Source organism: Dicentrarchus labrax, unplaced genomic scaffold (genome assembly GCF_905237075.1).
Source record: "Dicentrarchus labrax unplaced genomic scaffold, dlabrax2021, whole genome shotgun sequence".
NCBI classification, from domain to species: domain Eukaryota; kingdom Metazoa; phylum Chordata; class Actinopteri; family Moronidae; genus Dicentrarchus; species Dicentrarchus labrax.
Window position 1 is genome coordinate 5,986,178 of NW_026136723.1, and position 12,193 is coordinate 5,998,370.

The 12,193-nt window shown below is 41.2% G+C and overlaps 1 protein-coding gene across 3 annotated transcripts in view; it reads right to left on the minus strand.

The window, feature by feature from the left end:
- LOC127358027 (retinoic acid receptor beta-like) overlaps positions 1 to 12,193 on the minus strand; it is a 201,657-nt gene that overhangs the window by 70,938 nt on the left and 118,526 nt on the right. For all 3 annotated transcript variants that reach the window (XM_051390863.1, XM_051390864.1, XM_051390866.1), the window contains one exon: positions 2,556 to 2,704. In XM_051390863.1, the coding sequence (XP_051246823.1) occupies positions 2,556 to 2,704 (149 nt within the window). The remainder of the gene's footprint in view (positions 1 to 2,555; positions 2,705 to 12,193) is intronic.

The window sequence follows — 12,193 nt, forward strand, 5'->3', positions numbered from 1 at the left end:
AAGACTTCCTTTGAGCCCTCTGACTTGACAATTCTTGATAACTTCCCCTAAGCCCAAAGATTAAAAAGTATACCAGACGACAAAAATATATTGCAAATTCATTCTATTGTGGTACTGGTTGATTGTGTTTCGTGCTCGGGAGTGCCTTGGTAACAGAATGGTGACGGCACATGCAGGCCGGATTCCAACCGGCCAGCTTTGTTGCATGTTGTGCCCCTTTCTCTCCCCTTTCCTGTCGGCCTTTTCCCTGTCTGTATCCAATAAAAACATTGTGCAATGTCAGCCCAACTTTTTTATCATTAAGGTCACACTTGTTTTAACAAATAAATACACATATTTAAGAAGCATTAATGATTTGTGTAAAGGTAAAATATTATTACTCTGTTGTTAAATGGCATTACATTTGGTAAATAATGCATTATGACTTATTTGGGATTCAAAATGCAAAGTTTAAGACCTGGGACTTGACCTGGGACTTAAGTGCAAAGACTTGAGACTTGCAAAACAATGACTTGTCCCACCTCTGCTTCTCCCTGCGTCTCAGTTTACATTGTTACATTAGAGTGGAAGAGTCAAATGGCTGAAGATAGATTAAACCTCTGCTATCTAGCAGTCGGGTTTAAACAGAACACAAAATGAACCATTGCCACGAATATTTGCAACTAAACTATTAATAAACAATGGATACACAGAACAAAACGTTATATCGCAAGTATTGATATTTGAATTTTAGAAACTCCTAAGCTGTTGGGTACACTATTTATGAACAGTTCATAAACATTGCCTTTACGATAAAGCTTGTGTTGGCACACAAACGGCATGGGAGTCCGCGGAGAACTTGGTTTGACCCAGAGCTGAGTGAGTGAGCTGATCACCACCTCCCTCTGGGCCAAAATCTCCAAAGGATTCCAGGCATACCACCGCTTCAATTACAGAGGCGGGGAGGAGAGAGGACATCACACCGCAGTCTGGCTGCATTGCCTGGGAAGGAGTTACACAGGCCGTCTGCGAGGAATACATGTGCAGCTCTCCAGAGGGTAAAACTGTAATCCATTACTGTTCCCTCTAAGTAATGTAAAGCTTTCATTTTTAATTTTAAGTTGTTAGAAAGTTGTGCTTCAAAAGGTATAGTTTACTTAACAGCCTATTCATTGCCTAGCCTATTGAACATTGTTTATATATCTATATCTACGTGCATGCGGGATGTGTAAGCGGTTGCCTAGCAACAGCTGCTGTAAGTGGTAGAAGACAGACAAGTGCTGGCAGGGCAGATGTTGGGAGGAATGTCTGAAAGTAGAACATTTGAGAATGGCACACTAAGGCTGAGAGGAGCTATTGTCAGGTCTTAAAGGAACAGTTCACGCAAATTACACACAGCATCTTTTCTCAGTTACCTCTAGTGCTTTTTCGTTTTTGTGTACTGTATCTGTATAGGTTTTCTGGTGCTATCCTGAAGCAATTGAGGTACATTTAATTAAAAAAGCTGTGCAAATAAAACCAGACTATCTGCAAGGATAATGACCCACAGAGTATGTGAATCATGTGTTTTTTTTTTTAAATTGGATGGAGTGGCTCAGCCTTTGTGTCCACACATGTCTCATATTCATTCATTCAGAGCTATTTATCAGCTAATTGTATAAAATATTTGATAATATTCTGTATTTCTTCCATAATACAACCATTCATACTCAGAGTCAGAGTTATGAGCAATTTAAACTATAGCCTGGTGTATACTGGATTTTGAGGCCAGTACCAATATCAGTATTTCAGACTTTTAAAAGAATCTGAAAGCGATCTATCAGCCGATATTACTTATTAAATTTAAACATGTAACATAAAAAAACATTTTCAATAAAGATCCCTTAAATTTACTTATTTAATAATTCTGACCAAGATTCATACTCAGCAACATTTTACAAAATAATCAAATAAAATCAGTTCGGCAACATTTGACAAAAAAACCCAACTCAAAGTCTCTCTCTCTGTACTGCAATTTCCTGTTATTTATTGGACAACAATAAATACACTGATGCAGTAAATCTGCAATAAGCTAACATCGGCCAATCCAATGATACACCATAACATGCATGTCTTTGGACAGCGGGAGAAAACCATACATGAATGGGAAATAAAGGCCTTTTAGTGCTAACCACTGAGCCATTGTGCAACACCAAATGTCTAAAGACGAGGACACCAAAGTCCCTGGGAAGGAGCTTGTTCATCATTCCATTTATACATTAAAAAGCAAACTGATATTTTTATTAACACAGTAATAGCCATGTCCTTCAATGGTCAGAAAGGTTTTCAGGTGAAAAAAAACCAACATATATAAAAACCCTTCAGACTGTGTTGAATCGTGATCAGACCGGTCTCAGATCAGCAGTTCAGACAGAACTCCACAATTTGATTTGAAAAAGAAACCTTGCAGAAAACAAAGCTCTCGGTTTCACTCTTAAAATGCTGAATGAAGCTAGTTCTGTGAAAACCACTTCAGCATTTAATAATTCCTGAGTACCTTTTGATAAACCCGGTCTGAGGAGGTACGGGAGTCCTACCTTGCAGCCCTCACAAGCACTGACGCCATAGTGGTATCCAGAGGACTTGTCCTGGCAGACGAAGCAGGGTTTGTAGACTCTGGGAGGGGGCGGTGGGGACGGTGGGCTGGGGACGAGCTCCTCAGAACTGGTGCTCTGCGTTTCAATGGCTGCCGGGAATGCAAACAAGAGAAGAAAGAGGATGAGGAGGCTTGTTTTCAAGTGATTCATTTAGACATCTGGAACCGGAAAAGGACATTTACATTTAAAACCAGGAAACAAGGCAGGACTGCCTCGCCAGTCCTGCCTTGTTTGGGGGGGCTATACCACAGATACACCCCTCTTGTCCTGGTTCAAGCACAATCCGACAAACAAAATGTAAATGTACCCTGATGATAGTAGTCCAATGGAACTGTACAAGTGTCGCTGTCAAAGGGCATTTCTGATAAATCTCTGCAATATGTGAAAATGTCCACGTAGTCTCTGTTTAAAACCAGTCTCATCAGAAAGCTGTGTTTAGGTATGCTCATAATTCTGCAGATACAAAAGCACTAACAGAACTTCAAAATCGAAGCTAGCGATCATAACCCACTTAGCAACTTGAAGTGAATATGTACCAAACTTTGAATCTATGCAGAGACCAAACCACTGTCCACATGCACATAACCTATCTGCATAGAAAATGGAGAACAGTCTCTCCAGCGTCTCTGCTGATTAGATTACTTTCTTCCGTACTTCATCAGAGTAAACTCAATTACTGATAGTAAGGGACAAGCTCTTATAATTACTGGACCCTCGTCCTTGCATGGAATTCCCTGGCGGTTTAATCTAATCTTCCGCTACATTCACCCTGTGTGACTTTTTGCGCATGTCAGATTTGCAGCTTTGCATTCGGCAACTTCAGTGGCTCGAGGGAAGTCTGCAGCACATGCAGGCCCGTACAGGAGGAGAAATGTTACCTCTGTAATAAGGTTGAGGAAGTAAGATGACCACCAAGGTTAATTAGAATGAGATGGTTTATAAATCTATCGATTCTCACTCTTATCTGGGTTCGAGGAGCAGTTTGGACAGCAAGGAGAAGTCTTGTTATGAAACAGCGACAGCATCTTCTGTTTAAAACTTCTGCAGAATCTTTAAGTAGACTTGCATAAAGCTGACATAATGGTGCTGTGTTAAGATTTAGAAAAGTTTGCTGGTCTGAATTTCAAGGGGTATATCTAAGAGTTAACAGCTTCAGTGGGGGAAGTCAGCCATGTTATTTCTACATTTTTTAAACAACTACAGTGCGACCTGGTTTCATTGATGAGGACAGACTAGACAGACATTAGTTTTCATTGACGTCAGGTCATATCACTGCTCCAAATGCTCCAAATGGTTTCCCTCTGTTGCTGGCAGAGAGCAGTCAGAAGCAGCTTGCACATAAAGCAGATGTATGGTGAGACACCATGCTGGAGGGAAGCCAGTGGTCTGGCACACAAAGCCATCTGATAGGGGAGAAAGGGGGAACATGGATGCTGTTGCATTCTGAGCATCTCTACACACATATTACCAATACAGAGAGTGCAAGCTGGAGTTTCCCTATCGATATCCAAGCGCTATGTTTTTTTCACTTTAAGGAATTTGAGCACATTTTTCTATAAAATTTGTATCTATAAACAAAGACCCTATTTACACGTTTCATATCCTCATAAAACCCATTTCATAGGTTTTTCTTTTCCTCATGTCTCTGTTGGCCCAATCACAAATCTGACTGCAATGCGACTTTGTTTTCCTTGGTTTACATGGATATCAGGGTCTGTCCTGATCCATGTGGACTGTGCTGACACACCTGAGGCTGTCAACCTAGGTAATAACTATATATCAATGAACAACAACATGAAGAGGACCAGACGTAGATAAAAACAGCTCATTGCTGTAGGGATACTGGATCAGAACAATCCTCACTGTAAATCAGATACATTCATTTAACAAATAAATTACAGTGCACTGTGAAAACAGAATACCTAGTAAAAAGTACTTCATCAGGAATGTTTCTGTAACTTACAAACCTAAGTTAGCGTCACTTAAAATTGCTAATAAAAGCTGCTTCATCAAGAATCAAGAATTTTTGAAGTTACAAAATTGAGTTTGTGTACTTTTGAATTAAAATATTTTAGCTCATTACAGCGTAACAAAAACACACCGATTCTTATTTTCAGGCGATTATACTAATGTAAAACCTATGAATATTATATTTCATTTCTGCAGAAAGATCCTCCTAAATGTTACACTGGACCTTTAACTATATGTTTATTGACTAACTGAATAATAGATTAATCATTTTTAGAAAAACTAAGTCTTAAGTCTGACTTAAATATGGATACAAGAACAGTATCCTCAACAGCGTGGCTCTGTTAGCACTTTATTTATGTGCTCTCCTCCATCACTGACTTAAGATAATCCTTAATTCAAAAATATCTGATCTCATAGTTCATTGTGCGTATGGTTGCTTAGATAAAATAAGTGGTTTTTCTCTTTCTCCTCTCTCTACAGAGACCCCACAGTCACACCACAGATCGTCCCGTATCAGACATGTCATAAGTGAAACAAGGTGTTCACCTGAGATGATGATGAGGACGTATGACTACTGGAGCACAGAAACAATGTGTATTAGCCTTCCCCAGGTGGTGCGGCACACTTTAACATACATCTGGAGGAAAAATACTTTTGCTACTGATATGCCTTCGGAGCATTTGTGACGGCTGGGTAGTCGCACACTGAGGACAGGCAGAGCCAACAATTCAGCCCTGCTGCCTATTTGAAACTCATGGCTGCATCTGGGAGGCAGTGTGACCACCTGCAGACAGATGGGACGCATAAACGTAGATTCATTACACCCCTCAGAGTGTGTGTGTGTGTGTGTGTGTGTGTGTGTGTGTGTGTGTGTGTGTGTGTGTGTGTGTGTGTGTGCGTGTGTGGGAGGAGGCGGTCAATGGGTACCTGTATGGCGGTGTACAGGCCCTATCAGGTGCAGGGGAGCCTTTTTCCATTTTCTGCGTGATTAAACTTTGAGTCGACTTCCCTGCATGTTAACATACACAGAAAGCTCCATTAGGGGAATAAAGGCTGGTGACAGACAAGCGAGCACTGAGAGTCTGGCTTAAGAGCAGGCAGAGAAAAATCTACGGCTGCTGAACCCTTAGCCTCTGGCTGAACCTGCCGCTGGGGTCAAACAGGAAAGCACACACTCCCTGCTGGAGGCTGCAGGCAGAATGAGGGGAAAGACTAGAGAAAACAGCTCCTCTGATTGGCCCGTCCACTGGGACTGAGCCTACTGACACTAGGAGCACACAGATACTGGGTTTTATTAAGTATCAGCCTGTCCCACTGCTGATGGAAGTATGCATGAACTGAAAAAACTTTGCTCTGACATTAGAATTACTTTTGACTGATAACATTAAGACATGATTAGATAATCTCCTCATGCGTTGATCTGATAAAGGCACTGGTGTGACTTTATCAGATCAAGTCAATCATGTGCATTACCAGTGACAGTCAGCACAGTTTGAGTATTCAGTATATAATTCAGAAATAAGAAATAACACAATGTTTCTTACAAATGAAAAGTTGAATTCAGAAGCAATAAAAAGCACCTTTCAGTTCAGTACAAGAGGGGTGTTATGAGCCTTACTTGGTCTGGTATGCCCGGTAGCTTATTGTGGCTAATGTTAGCTAACATTGGCAGACTTAAAGGTTATATATACAAACATTTGTTTGCCACTAGATGTCGACTAGATCACCAGCATTTCACACCAAAACAACAGGCACTACGGACTAACTCCAGATCAGAGCCAGTACCCTGGTCATGGGCACTGACTAGAGAATGAACCTCACATACAAATTACAGTTGGGACAAACTTAAGCACCCGGAGGAAACCCAGGGGGAACATGCAAACTCTAGCTGGGATTTGAACCCAGGACCAAAACAAAATATCAGCAATGTATAATTCATGAGTGTGCAGGGTCCAAAATGAATACTCATCAAGCTCCAAATGTGGACAAAGCTATCCGCCACACTGGCCGGTAACAAAGTAGTCTACTACATGCTCAGACTCTGGACCGCTTTTTGGTATCATTTGCAGGCACGCTGCTTCTGTCCGCTCTCTGTGTCTGAGTTTGACACACACACACACACACACACACACACACAACCATACGTGTTTTTACATACATCTAAACAGTGCTGTAAAACTGACTTACTCGAGCACTCCCAGTTTCACTGCACTGTTTACCGTATTATCTCAGTGAAATGTACACAGAAAGGTTAATTTATTATTTTGGCCAGTAGAAAATATGTTCGGCGGGGGGACATTTTCATCCACCAGTCCCCTTGGCAGATGAGTCAAAAAGTTAATTTTGCACATTGTGTGTAAAAAATGTGTGCTATTGTGTGATCAGAATTGAGACACAAATTTAATGACACAGAAAATGGTCATTACTGGTAAATTATCCATGTGCTGTCGGCAGCAACCCTCAAAAAATATACAGCAAGTGAAAATATCGATACACTTGATACACATCGCAATAGTATTTGTGATCGATAATAAAAACTATTTTTGTGTTTAAACCACCAACTATAGTATTTCTTAAAATGAGATTTTTTAAATATATCAATATATGACCTTGCTTACAGTATCACAATATATCACAATATATTAAATTGTAAAGCCTGTATCATGATACATGTCATATCCTTAGATTCTTGCCAGTACACACCTCTATACGTTGCACAGTCTGACGCTTATTCAGCCTGAAGTGAGCAGTGTGGATGAGAGGTTACTTGTGGGTAATGTCTAGATAATCTGCAAAGCTGCAGCGTCATCTATCCGTTCTGTGCCCTCTACATCCTAATATCCAGTTCCCCCAGTCTGAAAACCAGTGACATGTAAAACTCTCCCCACATGGTCCACATGACCAACAGATGGCAAAGAACCTGAAGCAAAGTCTGTCGCTGCACACAGGCAATTTAACACAATGAAGCCGCATTGGAAATGAGGACAAAGCTGCATTTCTGCTGCGGGTAATGGAAGCAAAAGGTGCACTTAAAATCTAATGCCTAATTTTAATTGAAATAAAAATCAATTGAAAGCAAGAGCCATAAATCGCAGTCATCGAATTAAACCTGACAAATTATAACAGATCCCCAGAAACAGGGTCAAAGAGAGAAAAGGAGCAAATAGAGGAGGAGGGGGGGAGAACGAGAGGCATTTCCTGAAGCTCCTCGGGGTATTTGTGTGTTTGGTTTGTGTTAAGGAGAAAGCTGTGGTGATTTGGGTGTGGAGCGGTGGGCATAGCCTCGGAGGATTAGAGGAATATTACTCCCAGTCGGTGGATCCAACCCCTCTCCTCCTCCTCCTCCTTCTCCTCCACTCAGCTGACGCTCCATCCAGTCTGGAAGTGTTTTTCCTCCAGGTTTTCTCTGCAGGAGCACCGAGCGCATAGCTCACATACAGCAGGCCCAGTCAGAGGAAATGGTCAAAGTTCACCCAAAGTACACCAAATTAGAAGCAGCTTTGTGCCGCTCTCCAGCGCGTTTTGCGGAGTGGGATATTTAGAAGAGCTTTAAACACTCAAGGAAAAGAAAATAACAATGAGGAGCAGTCATTTGACTTAATGTCTGGTGGGGAAATGGAAGAGGAGAGAGTTGGGGATCTGCTTTTCATCAGGGATTGGAAATCTAGTCTACGTTTGACAGAAAAAAAAGCAACCTTATTTCTAGATTTGACTGCAAGCACTGACAGTGCTTGGGTTTAGGGATTCCCAGGCAGTCCTGTGACCTCCCCCTTCCCCCAACCCCTCCTTTTGATCACCTTTGTGGCCTAGCAGCGACCCCGGGGTGACAGCAGTGCCGAGGTCAGGCCGCACATTGACGGGAAGCAGCAGCGCCGAACACAACAGGTGTAAGCAACTTCAAAGCTTTCACAGAAAGTGGCCGAGGAACTAAGACAGCCATAAAAGCGGACGGCGAGGGAGAAAGCTCGGGGAAGGAAATAAGGTGGTTGAAACGGGAGAGCTTTCTTTTTAATCCGCAGGAATTCGCGGTCTTAGAAACACAGAGCCGGTATGATTTTATTCTCCCCCTGCCAGCACTCGTAGATGTAACAGGATTCTGGTGTCGGCTCTGTTAGAAAACGGTCAAAAGGACTGCAGCTGGGAGCCGTGGGAGGGGTGGGGCAAACACAATTCAACAATGAGAATGTCACAGCTGATAGACACAGAGACTTAAACAAGGGAATATCAAAATACCCAGTAAAGTAAAAGAAGTTAAAAAAAAAAGCTCATTTCAGATGGAGGCCGATAACATTTTGTAAATAATTTATTTTTTACTTAAATATGAGAGCAAAAGTGTGCAGTACAGGGCACATTTTTGGGATTAAAATAATTCATTTTGACAAAATTTCTGCTGCTATTCAAGATCTTAAAATGCATGCACATTTTATGAGTGTGGAAATAGACTTACACCACACTCCACTGGAAAAATATATATTTTAGATTTAGCATCTTTTTAAAGGCAGGGACCCCCACTACAACTACTGAAGCCTGTTAAGTCTGGGCTCAGTTTTGTTTAAAGGTCCCTGTAAACGTCACTGTCTTACAGTCCTGATTACACTGTAATGATTTAATTCCGGCTTTGTTTAAGGTTACCGGCCCCTTTAAAAATACATGGAAAACATACACAAAAACCCTAAGTGTACGGACGTTTACAGATGGTGGTTTTTGAAGTTTTTAAATGGTGCTTAGCTACAACTCTACTTGTTGTAAAGCAGGGGACTCCAACTCAAACTGACTTGGGGCCACTGTTGGTACTGTTATCTCATAGCGAAGATACTTCAACGTTTAAGTACGACAAGAAAGCGCAATATCCTGAAAAAACTTCCATTAAATCAGTTTTTATACATTATTGTAATTGTATATTAAGGGTAGTTGAGAGATAAAACATCCAGAAAAAATATTTTTTTCCAAGTAATTATCATGTGGGCAGGATTATATTTTATGTCGTGGGCTGCAGGGAGAGGGATAGAGGGCCGGAATTGCACCCCGTGCCGGTAGTTTGAGGCCCCAGGGTGTAAACATTTTAAACAAGGTTCGGGTTGTTATGAGCAAGAAGCAACTCATCATAAATATAAGAATAAGCTAGTTTTAAGTTGTGACTTCAGGCGGCTACTGACAGGCCAAATAAATAACCTACAAAATCACAAATACAGATTTGAAATAATTAATAAAAAGTACAAAGGACGTAGCATTCAGCAGGTTCTCTGTGTTTGTCTGCAGCTGAGGACGAGCTGGAACTCACACTTTAGACTTTATAAGGAGTTCGGTCTAGACCTGCTCTATTTGAAAAGTGTCCTGAGATAACTGTTATGAATTGGCGCTATACAGATAAAACTGAAATGAATTGAATTGAATTGAAATAATTGTTTTTGGTGTTAAAGCAGAATGATTCAAAGTCAGCGTTCATGTTAGGACCACAACCCAAGCTGGAACTGAGCAAAATGACTCAGACCTAAATTTCAAACCCAGAATCAGCCCAGTGTGACCTAAAAATAGGGCGGGCATTAAAGGGAATGTCTCAGCGAGACTTAGAAGAACTTTCATCTTTCACAGTGCTGACTAACTGTATGCTGAGACCTCGAAGGTGGAACTCATCAGTCTACTTCTCAGCCCTTTGCACCGGCTTCCTGTGTGTCAAACACTTAAAAGTGCTGGTTCATAAAAATGCCACGATACATTTCTTACCTGTCCCAACCTCTCGGCTGGTCCGGGTCATGTGTGCTTTCTAAACACCGCACATCTGGAATAAAGTTTGCTCTTCTGTCTTTTCAGTTGAGGTTTCAAACTGTTTTGTTTTAATCAGACTTTACTTTAACCGTCCTGTGTGTAATTTATAATCAGTTTTAAATAAACCCTTTATAAGACACTGTAATACAGTTGTAAGCATATATAAGGGCATTTCTATTTAGTGATTATTTACAACTCCTCTATAAGTGGAGGGAGCTGTATAAACACATAATGAGGATAGACGGGCTGGACGTGTAGAAATCCAGCATCTGCCCGGGACTCATGGCCAGCACGTCCATGCAGTCAAACATGACGACGGCGCGTCACTCAACTACTCTTGTGCGTTATGGATAAAAAAAAACAATCACCGGCATAAGCGTACACAACTCCATCAAACTCCTCTGCTTCCCCCTCAGCTGCAATACAAAATATTAATCTATATAAAAAACTAAATTGTACATTAATAAACAATTTAAAATGTCTTCATATCTGCTTACAACTACATTATAGTGTCTCATAAAGCATTTATTAAATGTTACCCATTAAATTCAATCAGGTGTTATTATTCATATATTACATTGCTGTAATACAACATCTTCCATTATAGCTGATTGGTTTAAACCCTATTCTTATTTTATATCTTTATATATTCCCTTTTGATTGCCTTTTATGTCTCATGTAAAGTACTTTGAATTGCCCTGTTGTAAAAAGGTGCTGTCCAAATGAACTCGCCTTACATTAAAGCCAGGGTCAAAACAGCAATTAAACTACCATGAGAAAGTTCTCCACCAGAACCAGATTCAATATATATTATATAGAGTTAAATGGAATTATTGGCTAGGAAATCCGACATGTGACGGTGCTGTGGTGGTGAAGGAGACTACGGCAGAGCTGGTATTTGATCTTTATTAAAAGGCCAGCACCGGAGCAGACACACAGTATCAGTGTAACCCTGGTGGGACCCTAACACTGTCCTAATCATGTCGATTAAACATGCCTGGCATCAGAGAGCTCTCCTTTCATTTCACTGTTGTACACCGCTTTTTATTTCCCCCCAACCGCCTTTCATTCCACACGCCCACTAAATTAGCTTGGTGTGCAAGCTGTGCTAATGGCCTTTCATGTCCATATCAGAGGCGCTTCAGCCTTGAAGACAAAAAGGCCCCAATTATCCAACAACACACATCAGCTGTACTGCCACATATCGCGCTGGAACATCACACTCTGTCTTTTTAAGTCACAATAGCAGCAGCGTTTATAGACAATCACTTATTTGTCTGATAGCTTTTGGATTCGTTTCGATGAGATAAAAATGGCTTGATGCTTTCGTGGCTTTATGCAGCGTGGGTATCGCGTGCACCGCTTCCTCGGCTGGCAAAGCCCGTTTTATCCGCGCAAAGAAGGTCCTTGATCATTCTTAATTAACATCCAAACTGGAAGAGGAAGTGCATTAATGGTCGGCTTGTTGTCAATGTGGCTAATTAACACCCAGGAGGTTTCCATTATCCTGAACAAATAAATTAATAAACCAACATTTCAATGACCCTTTGAGAGGCTTTCTCAAATCAAAGTCTTATTTAAACAGTGCCTTATTCAAACAGGAAAAGGGCGGGGGGGGGGTCCTGTCTGACAGCGCCAAAGGCCAACGCGCAGCTTTACGGGCCAAAACAAATTCATCGTGAGAAAGCGTAAAAAGGAAATCGTCTTTTGTGCTTGTTAGTGCTTCGTGAGTCCCGTCTTAAAAGGTCAGTGTGAGCGCGCGCTCTAAAGGCCACTGACTGCCTAATTGCAACCACCTTAAAACACCTTAGTACGCCGCCTGTTATTATTTAACCAATGTA